This window comes from Papaver somniferum, chromosome 5 (assembly GCF_003573695.1).
Source record: "Papaver somniferum cultivar HN1 chromosome 5, ASM357369v1, whole genome shotgun sequence".
In the NCBI taxonomy this organism is placed as follows: Eukaryota; Viridiplantae; Streptophyta; class Magnoliopsida; order Ranunculales; family Papaveraceae; genus Papaver; species Papaver somniferum.
In genome coordinates this window covers 94759678-94778828 of record NC_039362.1, presented here as the reverse complement: position 1 = coordinate 94778828, position 19151 = coordinate 94759678, and the positions used below count along the sequence as shown (strand labels likewise).

At 41.3% G+C, this 19151-nt stretch overlaps 1 protein-coding gene across 2 annotated transcripts; it reads left to right on the top strand.

The window, feature by feature from the left end:
- Positions 1 to 11021: 11021 nt before the first annotated feature.
- LOC113282269 (protein TIFY 6B-like) lies at positions 11022 to 14947 on the top strand. Of its 2 annotated transcripts, none has more exons than XM_026531257.1 (7): positions 11022 to 11315; positions 12569 to 12771; positions 12890 to 13179; positions 13452 to 13542; positions 13628 to 13991; positions 14126 to 14183; positions 14486 to 14947. In XM_026531257.1, exons 1-7 carry the CDS (start codon positions 11234 to 11236, stop codon positions 14685 to 14687), a joined length of 1290 nt encoding a protein of 429 aa, XP_026387042.1. In that variant the 5' UTR covers positions 11022 to 11233; the 3' UTR covers positions 14688 to 14947. The 2 variants fall into 2 exon arrangements, with proteins under 2 accessions (XP_026387042.1, XP_026387043.1); XM_026531258.1 differs by lacking the exon at positions 11022 to 11315 and adding an exon at positions 12184 to 12354.
- Positions 14948 to 19151: the final 4204 nt, after the last annotated feature.

The window sequence follows — 19151 nt, the reverse complement described above, 5'->3', positions numbered from 1 at the left end:
CGATCCCTTGGTCCTGACATTACCAATAGCGGGATGTAACCTCAAAAAGATCCTCATAGACGGGGGAAGCTCTGTGAATGTCCTATTCTATGACGCATTCAAGCGGATGAAGCTCCACGATGAACAGTTGATGACCTCTTATCACACCATCTACGGATTCAATGGAGCGGCCACGAAGCCCTTGGGAGACATTGTGTTACAGGTTAACGCAGGGCCCATGAAACTGGATACCCGATTCAGTGTGGTGGATACCCCTTCCCCCTACAACGCCATTATTGGACGACAGTGGATACACAAGCTCAAAGGAGTTGCGGCAACATACCACCAGTACCTCAGATTTCCAACACCTGAGGGAATTATGGAGATCAAGGGAGATCGAATCGCTACACGAGAATGCCAGGCCACTCAGGATCATATCAACAACGAGCAAGAAGAACAGCGAAAAATCCTAAGAGTAAGAAATCAAGAAACCACGCAAGAGAAAGCCGTAGAACTATTCCTTAAGGAAACCACAGGAAAAGGCTTGACGAAAGAGGGTAATGTCCGAGGCTCGGAAACGAGTACCTCAACAATCAACAAAGAGCAGAAACACGCCAAATAGCAATTAAAGAGCGCCCCAGTCCTCGGAAACCCAAGGCCTATGTTCACACCCGTGGAACCCACTAAGGAAATCAACATAGGAACGGAAGAAGACCCGAAGAGGGTCAAAATCGGGACCATCATGGGCGAAGGGAGAGAACATTCCTTAACCAAATTACTTAAGGAATATGCGGATGTGTTCGCCTGGAAGTTAGGAGATATGCCAGGGATCGACCCAAAAGTAATCCAACATGAACTACGCATCAAACAGGGCACACCCCCGTTCAGGCAGAAAATACGAAAAGTGGCTCCAGAATATCATGAGGCGGTAGAAACAGAACTTCGGAAGCTACTAGACGCAGGATTTATCAAGGAAGTCAAGTATCCTACCTGGATATCCAACATGGTCATTGTTCCTAAGAAAAATGGAGGGGTTAGAATATGCATCGACTTTACCAATCTCAACAAGGCGTGTCCAAAGGACAGTTATCCCCTGCCGAGCATAGATCAACTGGTTGAAGCAGTTGAAGGGTACGAGGAGCTGTCGTTTATGGACGGATACTCTGGTTACAACCAAGTAGCCCTGGCAGAAGAAGATCAGCAACACACAGCATTCTATACACCACATGGCCTTTATTGCTATACCAGAATGCCTTTCGGGCTCCGAAACGCAGGGGCAACATACCAAAGGATGGTCGATGCTATCTTCAAACCATGGATTGGAGGAACCCTAGAAGTCTACGTGGACGACATGCTCGTCAAAAGCAAGCTGCGTAAAAATCACCACCAGGACCTGAGGAATATTTTCAATGCAATGAGACAGCATCACATGAAAGTAAATCCGGAGAAATGTACTTTCGGTGTCACCTCAGGGAAGTTCCTCGGTTATCTGGTGACGAAAAGGGGCATCGAGGTAGACCCATCTAAGATTCAAGCCATAGTAGAGATGCCGTCACCAAAGAATCTAAAGGAAGTGCAGAAGCTCAATGGGTCCATAGCAGCGTTAGGCAGATTTATTGCACGGTCTTCGGACAAGTGCAAACATTTCTTCAATATTCTTAAGAAAGGGAGCAGGTTCGAATGGACCGCCGATTGCGAGGAAGCATTCCAAAAGATCAAAGAACATCTAGCTTCGATCCCTATCCTGCAGAAACCTGACCCTGACGAAGTTTTGGCACTGTACATAGCAGCAACGGAGGACGCAGTCAGCGCGGTATTAGTCAAAACCAATACAAAGATAGAACAGCCTATCTATTACGTCAGCAAGACACTCAATCCCGCGGAAAGAAATTATACTAAGATTGAACAACTCATCCTCGCACTGGTATGGGCTACCCAAAAACTGAGAACCTACTTCCTAACTCACTTCGTCAGGGTACCATGCAGGGCACCATTGGAAGCAGTCCTCAAAAGCACAGGAAAAGTGGGCCGAATAGCCAAATGGAACACCCATCTGGACCAATTCAACATCATTCATGAAATTCAACATTCTCAGAAGTCCCAAGTTCTGGCAGATTTCTTAGCAGACCTCCCTCTAGACAACGACGAAGAGATCAAGGGAATACCAGAAGCCGAGGAAGCAATCAAGGATCCAATGGATATCCTCGAACCTACGAGTCATAGACAATGGGAAGTCTTCGTCGACGGATCTAAAAATAAGGAAGGGGCAGGAATAGGTATTGTCATCGTCACCCCAACTGGAGAAAGGATCATACAGGCACTTAGATTGGAATTCAAAGAGCATACCAATAACATTGTTGAATACGAAGCTGTCATACATGCCCTACGTATAATAATAGAGATGGGGGTAACCGATGTAAGGCTGACAAGTGATTCGCAGCTGGTCATACGGCAAATCGCGCTCGAATATAATGTGTACGATGACACCCTTTCAGCTTACATGGCATTGGTCCAAACATTGGCTTCACAAATCCCGAACATTAAGTTCCGGCACTTATGCAGAAGGGACCTCAGGCATGCGGATGCCCTAGCATACATATCATCCATGTTGAGGGATAAAAATGCCGAAGGTATTAAAATAGCAAGGGTATACGAGCCTTCGATTGCATCTCAATTCTCCTTCGCTACCAATCAAGATACGATGGAAGAATATATTGAAGACCAAGTAGGAGAAGACATCCATAACGACTTTGATGAAGAAATCTTGTCAAAAGCAAATCAAGACGAAGATTTCAGCAATGAAGATGACTGGAGGGTGACAATACATGCATTCCTCGACAAAGGAAGCCTACCTGCGGATCGGAAGCAAGCTAGAAAGACGCTCTCCAAAGTGGGAAGATACGATCTTCGGGACGGGGTCCTATATAGAAAATCTTTCCTCAGACCATTACTACGCTGCTTATCCCGAAAAGAAGGGCATCGAATTCTAACGGATATCCATTATGGTGACGCAGGGAATCATAGCGGTATGAGATCACTAGCTGACAAGGCAAAAACGCAAGGATATTACTGGCCGACCATGATACAAGATGCTGCGAGGATGTCCCGACGATGCGAAGAATGTCAGCGCTTCGCGAAAAAAAATCCACGCGCCGGCAACATTGTTAAACTCTGTCGATAGCCCGTGGCCATTTGCAAAATGGGGAGTAGACATCGTCGGGCCTTTCATCGAAGGATCCAGGAAGAGACGATTTTTGATAGTAGCCACGGACTACTTCAGTAAATGGGTGGAGGCTAAGGCCTTGGCCAGGATCAGAGACGCGGATGTGTTCACTTTCATATTCCAGAACATCATTTGCAGATTTGGTATACCTGCTGAAATTGTGTCTGATAACGGCAAGCAATTACAGGGAAAAAATATAGACATGCTCTTCGACACCTTTAAAATAAGAAAGAACAAGTCCACCCCCTTATACCCTCAAAGCAACGGACAAGCGGAAGCTACCAACAAGACCCTCGCCCTTATACTCAAAAAACAATTAGACGAGCATAAGGGAAGATGGTGCGAACAACTGCACAATGTCTTGTGGGCATACAGGACAACACGAAGGTCCGCTACCGGGGAATCCCCGTTTCTTCTTACTTATGGAGCTGAAGCAGTCATACCTACAGAAATCCTCATGCCAACCACGAAGACTGAAGCCTGGGAGAAAAACCTAACAACAGATATGATGTTAGAAAGGTTGGACGACTTGGAGGGAAGAAGGGAAGTAGCATTGCAAAAGATGGAAAATTATCAGCGAAGACTAGCAAGGGAGTACAACAAAAAGGTAAAGCTATGAAATTTTGTAGAGGGACAGTATGTGTTGAGAACAATCCCACGATATCAGCAAGAAAAGAAATGGGGAAAGTTAGCACCTACATGGGGAGGACCGTTTATGATCCACGACATTGCGGGTAATGGTTCTTACTACCTTCGTAATCTAAAAGGTGAGGTCCTCCGGCATCCTTGGAATGCTAAATGGCTCAAACCATACTTCCCATAGAAGCAACGCAGATTTGAATCTGCTGGGAATATACCAGAAGAAGAAAGGAGCCTCCCCGCCCAACATGTTTCTATCTCTGGAAGAGGAATTGCAGACCTCAACTTATCAATTAAACAAGCTTTCAAATTATCAAGTCTGTGGAATCTACCTACAATATTGGGGAAAGTAGTTAATCTACAATCTCTCAGGGCTCCCCCATCAGTATCCATAAGTGTAGGACCAGGGGGAAGGCACCCAGCAGAAAGAGATACCCAACCAATCTTAAGGCAACGGGTCGACGGAATGGGTGCGTACATATTTTACGCCCCATATCCTAGAACGTTGCCCCGGCCCCCACCGTCTGGGAATCCTCTGGCCCAGGATTTGCCAGCGGGGTGACAGGTCTCAAGACGATCACGAAGGTACCTTCCTTTCGTATCGCACTCAAAAACACTTAACTTTTGTTTTGATTTTTCACAAACTTAAAATACAAAAACATTGTAGGTATATCAAGAAGAGGATTCATTTCATAAAGGGTGATTACAAGAAGTGAACGGCCAAAACCAAGGATACACAATCAAAAAACATTCCTTTTACATCGTTACAAAAAGCACAATTATGCCGCGGACCCTACAGAACGCTGCCATCTCTACCTAGGTGGCGGTCCCGTCGTCAGGATTTTTCCGAAGACTTGATGGGACGCTCCCACCAGAAGAGGGGCCCGAGGAGCTGGGCAATGCAGCAGGAACGGGACGACGAGGGTAGTTCTTCACGAGACCATGTTCATTCCGTAGGCCAAGCTCTATCCTCTCCAGCATCTTGTTCGTCTCCTCAGCCAATTGACAACGAGCCTTATGTTTAATAACTGTTGTCCGCTGTTGGGCTTGGGATAATAACGAGGATAGCCGATTCACTTCTCTGGAAGCAGCACCAACGGCCTCCTCGCGGGTGGCTGCTAAATTCTTGAAGTGATTGGTTTGTTCCTCTTGCTGTGCTAAAGAAGATTGAGCCTTTTCAAGTTCTTCATTTGTGACGCGAAGGCGTTCCTCGAGCCCTGAAAAAGACAACACCACGGAGTTAGCGTAGAAAACAAACAAGATCACACTCGATGAATTGGGATTATACCTTCGACACAAGCCGAAGCCTCTTCATATTCATTAACAACCGCATCTCGCGCTTCATCAAGATGATCATATTCCGCGGATAATTTCTTATAGTCTAGTTGAAGGTTGGTGAGAGTAAATTGACAGGCATCTAATTCTACCTGCTTCATCGAGTCCACATGACGAAGGTGGTCGACCTCTTTATTTATTTCTGAGACCCCTTTGCTGAGTCTATACATGCACACTTCAAGATTCCTCTCAGACTCAGCAAGACGGGCTACATCGGCACGAGACGCGGAAAGAGCATTGCTGAGAGCATAGACTTCAGCACGAGCATCATCTCGTTCCCTGGCAAGACCAAGCATATTATCTTGGACCCCTGAAAGAGGAATGGACCGCGCCGTCTGTAATTCTTCTTCCAATAGCTGAATCCTAGATTCCAACAAGGAAGTACGCTCGCGGGCTTCCCGCAGATTATCACTGGTCCACAGCAGTGTGCCATTAAATAAAGCACGATCATGGTTGTACAGATTTTGCATGTCGACCATCTGAACATGCCGCGCGCGCCATACTTCAGCCCGAGCATCCCATTTCCTAGCCTCACTCTTAATCTTCTCAACCAAATCTCTAATACGAGATTTTTGCCGAGCTCTTTCGTTTCGAAGCCATACCAGCTCGGGGATGCCACCCACTGGACATAGGGTGGGGAGACTCAGACAGAACAACTAAGAGATAAAAGAATGACGACATACGGCGAGGGAAAAGAACCAAACCTGTGAAAGTGGAAACTTGGCTACGAGTTTGCTGTAACTCAGCGCGCACTGCAATAAGTTCTGAACGAAGATCAGCCTCTGCTTCACCCAGTTTTTCTTTCTCCTTAAGGCTTTTCTTCATCTCTTCTATTTCCACCTCCGCCGCAGATAATTCCTTTTCCCGATGACGAAGCTTAGCCTCGAGCTTCAGAGATTTTGCTTTAAAGAACTGATATAGCACGTGGTTGCAATGCTCGCTCCTCATCATCTACACGTCAAAATGACAAAACATTATTCAACCGAAGCGTCCTATTCTCACGAACAAGCATGTACGAAAATTTACCTCCAGCACACGCTGTTGCGGGAAGCCATATTGATACCCGTCGGCAATAGCCATCATATCGGCAACAGCAGTAGGAGGCTCCGGCACGAGGGTAGCTTCGGGAACGGTCAACCTTTTTCCCCAGGCTTCAGACACCTGCGCCTCCGAAGACATCTCCATCATGCGACGGGTATACGCGGTTGATTCCTTTTCCCCAACAACCACAGGAGCAGGATGAGAGACAAACAGAAGATTCTTCTCCTTAAACCAACTCATGATGGCATCCTCACCCTCAGACATCGGCGACTGGGGAAGACTATCGGCGGGCGCGTCAACAACAGATTTTCCTTTGACCGACTCGACCCCCTCAGCATGAACGTTGGCATGTTCTCCCGCGCCTACATGCACAGCAGGCTCCTCCGCACCAACACCTTCTACAGCAGCATCACCATTACCATCACCACCAAGAACATCCCAATCGTCATTAGGGGAAAGTAAAGAGAAGTCCTCGGGAAAATCGAGGGCTTCGTCAAAGAACTCCCCCGTGGAATACATCCGATCGAAAGAAAATTCTTGAGAAGTGGGGAGGGTATCCATGACATCACCAGCAGGGACGGAAACATCCTCGATGACAACATCATCCGCCACTACACCCTTGTTCCTTCCTTCATCACCGACGGGACCAGCGAAGACCTCTTCTTCGGCATTGATAGGGGAGGTACCAGTACGTTCCTCCCCATCTGTAATCTCGTCCTCAGCAAACTCTTCGTTCACAGGACTAGTAACTTCTTCTTGGGCCTCAACCTCGCCCACCACCATAGTAGAAGACTGCTTCGGCCTAATCTTTTTCTTCTTCAATACCTAAAACCGACACCACAAAGGAATTATTCTTCCCGTCCGATGGAAGTTATAAAAACGAAACACAACTAGAATCTGCGTACCTGAGCAGCTGAGATATTCTTCGATGGGAGTATAGCACCGGAACCATCCTCCTCGTCTCCCTCTACGACATCCAGGGCATAAGGAAAATTCATGCCCGCAAAGTTCAGACGCCAGGGGCAGAAATCTCCATAGCGAGCGGGAGGAGGTTCGCGCGGCTTACTATTCTCGGTTGGCCGCCATCCGCGGGAACCGGGAATCCAACCGTAAGCCCACGGACCTACTATCTCAATGACAGTGGCGTGCCACTCGTAGTCATGATCGCGCTTGATCCTTTCTCGCGCGGGGAAGAGTTTCCGACGATTGGACGCCTCCGTGCCAGGAACATACTTCAGCTTGGCATCGCTGACCTCATTTAACAGACGAATCTCGCCTCGAGGAGCAGGAAGATTCCGAAGGCTGACACTCCACGGCTTGCGATTCCTGCTATTGACGTAATCACCGAAGGAGTTATTGAAATTTTCAGGAGTGTACCATTCCTTCTCCAAGGGATTGGGGACGTAGCAGGTCATCGACGTTTCCCCCTTACTCCGCAGATAGCATTCCTTCAGGGCGCGGAGATAATTCCCCGATAATTGGGATACAGAACGGCTATGAGTATTTGTGGAAGAACCCTCACGACTAGCGAGCACGTCGTAGTAGAAGGAATCACCCGATTTGTACAACGGCAGCATCAGACCAGCCTCGAAGGCCCCAACCGTCGTTAACAAGTGAAATTCATCGAATTTGTACTTAGAGATCAGCTCATACGTAATATCATCCTCGGGGGCATAAAAACGAACCCCGAAGGCTTGGAGCTCATGCTTCTCCTTGAATATTTCAAGATCGATATGCTTGAAGGTTACTTTTCTCCTGCTAACAGAAACACTGCGTATCAAGGGAGCAGCCTCTTCCTCCTCGGCGGGGCCGGATGAACTAACAAACGCTTCAGACGCTTTTCTCTTCACGGGGGGATTCTTTGAAGATCCAGCCGCAGGAGCTACGCCCTTTGTATTCTTCCCTTTAAAAGTTGGAGAAGACCGTAGATGATGCTCGGGCACTAACGAACGTAAAGGAGGAACGTCAAAAGCAACAGCGCGGGGAGGAGCCTGCGTACTCCGAGTCTCTTCACGAGGACGCACCATTGAGTGATTAAAGACTCTCCGTGAGCCAGACGGAATTATCGGAGGAATCTCTTCCCGAGAAGACGAGGCTCTCGCTCCGGAAGAAACTCGACTCCGACGAACATCATCTTGAGACTCTCGACGCTGAGGAGATCTCGACAACCTAGAATCAGGAGTCTCATAAGTAGGCCGCGGACGGTCAGACATGGCTGCGGAAAGAATAAAATCAAGAACAGGTTACACACAATAACCAAAAATCAAAAAACACATTCATAGCAATACAACCACGATAACATAGCAACCCTAAAATTAGGATACAATCTCAATACTCCACCCTCGAAGTAATGGCTGCCTTAATTTAAGATGAAGAACAGGGGCAAACTAGTATGCAAGCATCAGAAAAAGTTCTTCATCACAAACAAGGAACAACAATAGCAGAAAATTCACAAATCAACACGGCATAAAACAGTGAAATCAAGAAAAGAAAAACTCACCGGCAAAAACAGCAAGTAGAAGAAACGAACAGGGGAAGATCCCAGGTGCAATAAAGACTGACAGAATTTAAGATCACAGGTGCAATGAAGACTGACAAAGAATTTAAGGTCACAGGTTTAATGAAGGCAGGCAGGAAACTTAAAGGAAGAATGAACTGAGGGGCAGAAGACACTTGTCTGACACGAGCAGACCCCTCAACCACCCGCATTAAACACTCTGAGCAGTGCACGTGTCGACCGACCTATGGAAAGAGCGAAGATGCCTCCGCGGGATCGAGGGGGAAACGCAGACCTCTGCGTGATGGACACAAGACACTAGAAGATAAGGTTCCAACGGTCTTCAGAGATGGGTCCCACGTTCCTACCTTATAAATACCCAATCTCCACAAAGGGGGAAGGGGATCGAAAAAACATCAAGAGAGAGAGAGAGAATAGCAAAGGTAAGGAATCCCATAGTGGAGAGAAATATGTAAACCCCAAGTCATTCAACTATTCGTGTAACCGTGAATAATATAGTAGAACAACAAACCCCGTGGATGTAGGCCTTAGTGCTGAACCACGTAAACCTTGGTCTTATTTACATTTCAGCACTTTACATTCATTTAGTTCCGCATGCATTTGCTTATATATGTTGCTTTCCTTTTATATTTGTACCCCATGCATAATCGCTACGCACGGGGAAGTTGGAGGAGGCCATGATAAACCCGTGGGTTTTGAGCCAATGAACCCACATCAGGGTATCATCATCGTAATCTCTTTAGACTTTAACAATTGATTGCGGGCATTCGGACCCCGCGTAGTTCGTGTGTCCACAAAACCTGATATAGGGAATACAATTTTGCTTAGTTGAGTGAGTTACTATATTATTCAAAAAAAACAATATCCTCCGTAGAGTAAAGGGTTATGGAACACTAGTTAAAGCGAAGTGCCGTAAATTTGACTAAATATCGGAGGCAACGAGTCCAAATCCTCTTGATTCAGAGTCCATGATTTACGGTTGACACTCCATTAATTAATATTCGGTTGTTCAATAATCATTCTAACATAATACTATCTCTGTTTACATTTTTTTTTTTGATTTTAGCCTAAAAATAAATCAATTAGAAGATTATAGCCTAAAAATAAATCAATTAGAAAAATGATAATATCTCTTTTTTAAACACAAAATTGGTTAAAAAGACCAAAATCAACAATTCCTGGGTGAAAAGGACATTTAGATTTTGATACTGTTTAAATGGACAAAAATGTAAAAATAGCCGGGATGTAAACAGTTTCATCCTACCCATATTCAAATATTTTTTCTTATTTTTAATTTACATAAGGATGCATCCAGTTTCATCCTTGCTATTTTTTACAAGTCAGGATGAATCCAGTTTCATCCTTACTATTTTTTTGGTGTCCATTTCACCATAATAATTTTTACTCGTCCATTTGAACCATATTTTAAAAATATTTGGACAAATAACCCATTTTTCGTTTTTTAAATATACAGAAAGAGTATAACTCTGTGATCCCAACTAGACTTAAAAAACTAAATTCTAGCTTGTTAAACTAATAATTTTGATTAATTAATAAATTTTGTTGGTCCCAAATGCATTAATTTGTTATGTTTCAACTGTAGTTCGGTCGCCAATGCCGGATGTCCCGAAGAAAGATTTAACTACAACACTTGATTTAGCTACTTCTTAGTTTTTTTACCACTTCACGATAATTTGATTATGTGATGTTGAAATCAATTAAAAGATTCGGCAATCGTATCACACCTAACAATATCTTCATCAAAACTGCATTCCCGTATCGGTAGACGAAAATAAACATCGTGGAAGGGGTGATGTGAGGTGAATTAAAACCAAATCCTTTATGTCAATTTCAACAGTGGAAGTGGATCTACAAAAATCTTTCACATGCTTTGAGGAGTGGACCGCACGATGACCATTTTTCTTAATTAATTAAATATATTTAGTTTAGTGTAAGACAACTAAAAAAAATAACTAATAAAAAAATGAGAAATGTGAAAGCACGCATTGGGAGGTACAATTACATGAAAAGGACCTGGTTATATAATAATTCCCATAAAATAAGCAGATAAGATTTTCAACCAGAAACAACAGTTTTACCCGGCGATTAATCGGTTAAACACACGTAACGAGGTAAATGTGTCAGCAATTATACAACGTGTCCTCGTTAGGTGCAGAAAAAGTTAATTAGTCACGCACGTGGTTAGTGACCGGACAATCAACCGCTTTAACCGGTAAACTCATTGATTCGTGATATAAACGGTCCTGATTTAATTTTAGCGATCGTCACTCAAACAAAAAAAACCAAATAAGGTCTCTGTTCATTACGGCGGTATCCAGTTTGAGTTTCAGACTGAAATCGAGAAAAAAAAAGGAAAAACAAAATTTCTCTAAATCGTTTTGAAATTCTGAGAAGATTGTAAATTTTGTTGAAGGAAATTTGTATTGTAGGATCTAAATCTGTAGCTGTAGATACTCGAACGGTGGATTTTTTAAGAAATGGAGAGAGATTTTTTAGGTATGAAGTCCAAGGAGACAATCACAATTGCAGATGATGATGCTAAAGATAATAATACTAATGGTATTTTTTTTTGTTTAATCTTCTGTATATTCTATCTCTGTTTCTGGAATTTAGCTTTTGGAGCTCTGTTTGGTTTGATTTTGTTCTTGACTTGAACAATCTGAGAATTTGATTCTTACTGTTTTTTTCTCCTGTTCTTGAAGCTGAAACTCAACTGTTTGGTTTTTTTGACAGGCCCGGCCCTGTAAACTGAAACTCAAATTTGATGTTTTGTAGTGTTTTTGTCTGTTGAAAATTTAGGTAGTAGTATTTGTTGATACAGTTTGCCGCCTGTTGTTTTTTCCAAAATGCTAGACCTAGACTAGAGTTAAGGCTGTTAGGGTTTGTATTTAAGAGATTTTAAGTCTCTGGGTTTATTTCAGAACTTATTTTCTTCCCTTCAAAGACTTTTTTTTTTTTTTTTTACTTTTTTTAAAATTATTTTGAGCTAATAGCCTCTACTACTATTATCTTGAAAATTTTACTTTCTAATGATTATTTGTTTATATATATTTTTGAGTTAGCTTATTTTATCTTCTACCTAAAGCATTAGGCCACATGGTGATGAGTTAAAGGGGAATCTTGATACAGTATTGTATTCTTGTGAGCTAATACTTTATTAAACATGTGCTTGGAGTTTTTCTTTAATGAATGTGTGTTATTTTAAATGTTAAGTAAACTTTGCTCAGAGGAGAATGCATTAATTATACATAAACTCTGTTCATTAATTGCTCAAGAATCAAAATCTCGTGATTTATTTATACTATTTGTGTTCTTGAGTCTGAATTGTGCTAATTACTTAAATAAGTAATAGTACTAACTCCCCACTTGGATGGTTGTATAGGACAGATACAGAATTACTTTAAGTTATATAATTTGTCCCTTCGATGAAGGAAGTTGAATAGCAGTAGCTCTCTCTTTATTATTTAGGTTTTAAAAGTTGTTTTAGACTTTCACTTGAGTTCATCTTTAGATGCAAAGAAGAGTACTCACATTGAGTTTCATTCCTGCTTCCAAAATTTGAGTCTGTGTTGGGTATTTCATCTTAGTTAATAAAAAGGTTAGTATTTTTATTTGTTTCATTTGTTTTCGTACTTGTTTTGGTTGTTGAGATTTAACGAAACCCATCTTGCTGTTGATTTGGTTGAAGTTTTGAGTGATTGTCTGATGATAATTAGTGATGTGATACCGGTTTTGTTGAAATTAGTGATGTGAATAGAAGATTTGTAAGACATTCGAAACTGATGACTGTTTTTACTCCTTTGACTTTGCAGTATTCATGAGAGGATCTCCTATGCAATGGCCCTTTGCCAACAAGGGTTCACCTACCTTGCCTCAGTTCACGAACTTCAGAAATACTCAAGAAGAGAGGCCCCAAAAAATTGTTAATGATCCCCTAGGATCATCTATCTTTATGCCTATGTCAACTTCAGATGCTTTTGACGCAAACCAAAAAGCTTATGCTAATGCAGTACAGGTATGTTTCAATCACTTCGATGGATCTTGCATGTGTTAATTCTAGTAGACCTTTGTAGGAAGGTAGATTCTTATTCTATCAACTCATCTTTAGTTTCATTTTTATTTCTACTTTTCAGAAAAACTTTAACCTCGACAGACAAGGGGGCAACCATTATGCAGCAACATCATATCCATCACAACACGTTGATCCGTATTCAACTCATCGTTCTAATGAAATTAGAACATTTTCTGTTTCTAATCACGCTATTGCAGTTGCTATGAGCAATCCTTACTTCAAGAGCCAAGTTTCAACAGCTGGGCATCCTTTGGCTACTTCAAATCTTAAGCAACAACCCCTCGGAGGAATTCCAGTTATGTCTCCCCATCATGTCACTGCTGCTTCCATCGCCGGTGCCCCTGATCAGAGGTATACTAGATAAAAACTTCAATAGGATCTCAAATAGGGTTAGGATCCGACATGTTACTTCTATACCATGTTACCTGCTCCGCAGAATCAGTTGGGGGATGTTAGTGTGCTTATGTCTTATGAAATGATCAGCATAGTGACAATATCTACTATACTGAGACATGGGCAGGGTCTCAATTGAAAAAATCAACCCATAGATTATGTTTAAAGGTCCATATGGTTGTGCAGTATAATTGTTTAGAATGATGAACTGAAATTGTTTTCTTATGTAGGAACATGTCTAGGCCTGCCGCCGCACCTGCGCAGTTGACCATCTTCTATGGGGGTTCAGTGAATGTGTATGATGATGTGTCTCCTGAGAAGGTAATTTGCTTTCTCGAACTCTTGCCTGCTCTCCCCCTGTTAATTTTCAGTGGTTTGATTAGTTGAGATTTTTTTCTCTACTCAGGCTCAAGCTATTATGTTCTTGGCTGGAAATGGGGCTTCGACGACTCCTAATGTAGCAACTCCCAGAGCTCAATCGCAGCCTCCAACCCCAAAGGGCGCTGATGTTTTTCGAGGGAACCATTCCCATTCAACACCAGCTGATGTTTTTCGAGGGAACCATTCCCATTCAACACCACCTTGTTCAGGTCTATCAAGCCCTCTATCTGTTACTTCACAACCCGGTTCTCAGTCTATAAGTGGATGTAGTGGCGCCGACGAATTGATGGCTGCAAAATCCGTAGCAACTATGGCGACTCCAATAAGCCAGGCAGAACCTTCTAAAGCATCATCTTCGGATGGATTTGCTGGAAATTTAAGACCTGCAGGTATTGTACCTTGTGCGATTTTATGCAGTGTTTGATCGAGTACTCTAAATTGTTCACCAGGATTATCTGTTTCCTTTAGTACTCTTAGGCTCAACAACCAAAGTGATCATAGCAAAAATTGTTTCTCTCTGCAGCTGTGCCTCAGGCTCGTAAAGCATCATTGGCCCGGTTTCTGGAGAAGCGCAAAGACAGGTAACCTCCTACTCAAGGGTTTCTGTTTGTATATTCAGAATTGCATTTGCTGGTTGGAGAGTTGCCTGACTTGGAACTGTATATTTACGGACATATGCTTATTTAAACTGGTGGCTGCAATATGTCACACCAAGCTTGCGGGATTTTCACAAAAGAAAAAAAATTGCGAGCTAATGGGATCTGGTTAAAACATACTATCCTGGTCAATTTGTAACACAACAAAAAACATTAAAACAGTTCTACTATGACATGATAAACTGTTCCTCCTTTTTGATGTCAACTTCATCTATTATTTGCTGCAGGGTGATTACTGCAGCACCTTACAGCACCAACATGAGCAAGATGCCCCTTGAAAGCAGCAATAGCCAAGGCTCCAATGGTGGTGCTGTAAATCCTGGTGCAGCCTCTTTTCTAAACAACACGAGCAACAAAGAACCGTCATGGAATATGGTGAAGGCCAAGATTGAAAGATTAGATGAAGGAGATTTACAGACCAGAAGTTGAGATGTAAACAAGAGAACAAGTGAAGAACACATTCTTTTGTTTTTAAAATTTTAGTCTCAATTTTCTATCCAAGTCAGGCCTCCATTGTCTCATTTTTTTTCTTCTTATATTTTTTATTTTTCACTCTACGCTTATATTTTGTCCTACTTGTCTGTGCTCGGAGCATTTTCATCCGATAACACTTGGTAACAATTTAGTGTTATCAATTTAACTTAATACAGGTAAGCGTAAATAATAATTTCTTCTTTCTTCGTTTTTCAGCATATACTGTCATGGCTTTCAACCATGATCTATGTTTCTTTCCATGAGGATAATAGGACGAGTCCAAAATTCTGAAAATGGATGGATGTGGTTCATGTTATTTTTTCTGGACTAAAGCAAGTCGGATTCTAGTTAAAAAAGTAGAGATGGAATCTATTTTATCTTTCCAGTGATAATGACAGAGATTAGGTGACCTTTGTGACTGGTTTTTGCATTTTGCGAGTGGCCACATAAAAAACGTGGTACAAAGCGGATAAAGGGAATATAGATGTCTAAAGGGACGCTAGTGGTTTGGCAGCAATGTACTTATACCAGGCACGACGTTTTTTTAGAAAAGGACTTGATGATTCTGTGTATGAATTTGTTATTACAACGACAAATCCTACTGGAAAATCATACTCAAAACAATCAAGGTTCTAGCTTACTTGTGGAACTTTCTTGGATTTGTTTTCAGCTTGCCGGTGGTAAAACAAAGAAAAAAGTGAATCGCATTATAAATCAGACAAAGAAAAGAAAATGAAAATGAAAATGGCAGTGCCAGGCCCCATCTCCCACATCTAACACGTGAACGAAGGTACACGAACATAATAAACAAATGCTCTTGTATGTGCCACCAAAAAACATGAGAGTACTATTAGACGGACTATCTTATACATTTTGGTCGGGAACAAAATTCTTCCTCTGCTTTTAACTTTTAACAAGTTTCTTCTTCATCATTTGGTACTTGAGATTTGGTACTTGAGATTTGGGTAATCTGGACTGAGAGGAATGAAAGATGTTTTAATGGTAGATACAAGCATGTGGCCTCAATCATATAGATGAAGGAAAAATGTTCACGAAACATGAACGAAAAGTACAGACAATAATCAATCCAAAGAGCCCAAAGCAACGACCAGACAGAAAACCGAAAGGCCTAAAATCGGAACACAGATGAGAAAGAAATGCAAACAAAAACAACACATAAAACTCATGACGGTTCAAACACAACATCCTTCCGTTTTAACATAAAGTGTTGAAGAGTAATGCCTATGAATTGAGGCCGCAATCATTGACAGTGTGAAGATTTTTATATACAACTAGTGCGTGGGAACTGACATATTTCGGGGTTTAACACTGTGCTGCAAAATTGGGATGATGGTATGTCTTAGTTTTTGGTTTTTGTTTTCCCTTTGGGAGCTCTACTATAGCTAAGCTTTCTTTATATCTCTTTTTGCTTCAGTTTGCCACCCTCTTGATGGTAGATTGAATTTTTCCAATATATTTTGCTCTTTCTGAGTAAAAAAATAAATAAATTTGCCAGCCAGTGTATTTGTGAAATGGTGTAGAGATCTCATCGAGATTCCCCTTCTTTACGACAGATCTAAGTCGAGCTAAATGACACTGTAATGAGCGTTGGATGGATTCAATGATTCATTTTCGTTGTTTTCATTTATGGAGTTTGAGTTCTACTACTCTTTCAATTAAATAATACAGCAGCACCCACCACCATCACCATCACGGTGGTGTATATTGTTTATCTTTTCGATTTGAAAGGGTTATCTTGTTGTTGTTAATGCCATGGCGAGGTGAGGTCCATCCGTATTTTGTCCACGACACTTATTTTGTAGTCATGTTTCTTGGGTCTCTTGGCCAATTTGTATTAGGGGAACTTAGGCGCAGGTCCAGAATTATTTTTTTTCTTACCGCCAGGCCCAGAATTACTTTTCCCTACAGTCGCATCCAACATTATTTAAAATTATTAAAAATGTGCAGAGTTCCTCAATTACCCTTCAGCGGTTCTGGGAAGTTTTATTAACTCCCAAAAACGGTCGGAACCATTTCTTTTCTCTTCTTCTCATTTTTTCTTCATCCGTTCTTCTCATTTTTTCTTCATCCGTTTTTCTATTCCTATTCCACCATAAACACTGTAACAGATGATTGATTATTGAAGTTGATCAAACCCTAAAAATCAATTTCAAACTCTAAAAAACCTTAACCCTAGAATTCAGTAGAACCAAAATGGATGAAACACCAACAAAAACACGTCTTCAAAAATCAAAAGAGAAGAAATTAGGTATTAAAACTAGTTTAATCGATCTTATTCTTGCATGCATTCGGTACATTTTATTTTATTTGATTTTCAATTTTAATTTTTGTTCTTGATGCTTCAGATGAAAAAGGAAAAATGAAGTCGAAGAAACAGAAAAAACCCGGTGAGATTTATCATTAGCTTCATCTGTTAGTGTTTGATTTTGTTTTTTTTGAATTTATTTATTTTAATCTTAAATTTTTTTACAGTAATTGCCGACGATGAACCAGAAAAAAAGAGTAAACCTAAAAAGATAACTGTTTCATTTTGAATACCCATAATTTTTTTTTTGAGTTATCACTTTATTCTTCTTCGATTTTAACATAATTTTCCCCTCAATGTGATTTTACCTACTGATGTTGAAGATGAACAACAAGAAATTGATAGTGTCGAAACACTGAAGGAGATGCAAATCAAGGCAAAGGGAGATGCTCTGAAGAAGAGTAAGAAAGGCTCTGGTATGCATAACTAGTTCTCATGTGTGATTCTGCATAACATAAATCTGCATAACTTGTTCTGCAGATGCATGACAGGGTATGCAACATCAAATTAATGTGTGTAACTTGTTATTCAGATGCATGACAGGTTATGCTTACAAAAAAAAAAAACACTGCATAACACCTATTTTTAAGTGTTGCTTTTTAATTTTCATCTGCTTACCAAAGTTACTGCATAACTTAAATAGCTTATTTATTTGTGTGTTGAAAATATCCTGAAGAAACCCCGTCAAGGAAGTCGCAGAGATTAAAAGATCAGGTGTCACCTCAAGTATCACCTAGTTCACCTAGGCCTGAAAAAGCTACTAAGGGAAAAAAGAAAGCAAAGAAAGCTGCACCAAAGGAAGTATTGGGTGATGATACAGATAATGAGGATGATAATACAAATGATGCCGAAGATGGTAAGATTTGCTTTGAATCTAATAAGCAATGTGTTGTCTATAAACAAGGTGCGTTGAATTCCTTCCTGTTCCTGTTATGCATCAGTTAATAAACTTCTCTTATCATTTACCTGCTTGTTTGTATGTAAAACACATTATGCTTGTTAAAAAAACAAATGCATAACTGATTGTGCCTTCTTAAAAAATATGCAGAATATGTTATGCAGTCAACTGTTTGTTTATGTAATATTAACTAGTAGTGCATGATAGATTATGCATGGTAAAAGATGTGCATAATGGTTTATGCAGATGCCTGAGAAAGAGGCATGTGTGGTTAAATGCATAATAAGTTAAGCAGGGTTGTGTTTTTAAATGCATAATAAGTTATGCACCTTAACAAATCAATGCATGACATATTATTCAGTTCCAATATTAAATGCATGACTAGTTATGCATTGTTTAGACTTGCTGCATCACAGGTTATGCATATAAAAAAATGTTGTTATATTTGTTATGCATTCCTTTGTTGTTCTAAAATAGCAGTTCTAAAATGCATTTTTTTGTTCTTTTTTTTACGCAGTTAAACCTAAAACCAAATCTGCAGTTCAAGGAGGTACTTATAGAGCAGGTTTCCTTAGGGTAGGTCACTTGTTTAGTAAGATAAAAGACAGAGGTGGTTTGAATCCGTTGCAGGCTAACATGATGAATGTGTGTGTGTTTGGAAAGTTGCCAAAACTTGCCAAGGAATGAGACTCTTGTTGAATTGGTATCTTCAACTGAACCACCTACACAAGAATCAGTGCCAGAAGTTATCAGACTCGATAGCCAAGACCAAACGGCTAGTCAAGGTATCCAGTCTTCACCTTTCAAGTTCATGGACATGGAAAAAGCTATTAATCTCTCCAGCGACGACAAGGAAATAGAAACTCAAGAGGAATTGGAGACAACACCAAATATAGCAACAACACAAGAAAGACTTGAAGCACAGGAAAGAGACTTTTTGGCCGGTGGTGATGATGACATTCTTCCAGAAACTCAGAAGAAAGCAGAAGAATATGTGGTGCCCACATTTAATCTGCATTTATCACAACCTGCTGCTGCAATTAAAGATGATGCTGGTGGACCACAACAGCAAGCTGAAAATCTGCAACAACCCGCTGTTGAGATACCACAACATCAAACTGAAGAACCACAACAACCAGAAGAGCCAGTGTCTGAAAATCCACAACAAGTAGCTGTTGAGATGGTTGTTGATGCA

Bases quoted from the DNA above. Each gene is read 5' to 3' on its own strand.
- LOC113282269 (XM_026531257.1), top strand. From the start codon at position 11,234: ATGGAGAGAGATTTTTTAGGTATGAAGTCCAAGGAGACAATCACAATT. The intron at 12,772-12,889 runs GTATGTTTCAAT...TCTACTTTTCAG, and splicing joins CTTATGCTAATGCAGTACAG to AAAAACTTTAACCTCGACAG. The intron at 13,180-13,451 runs GTATACTAGATA...TTTCTTATGTAG, and splicing joins GCCGGTGCCCCTGATCAGAG to GAACATGTCTAGGCCTGCCG.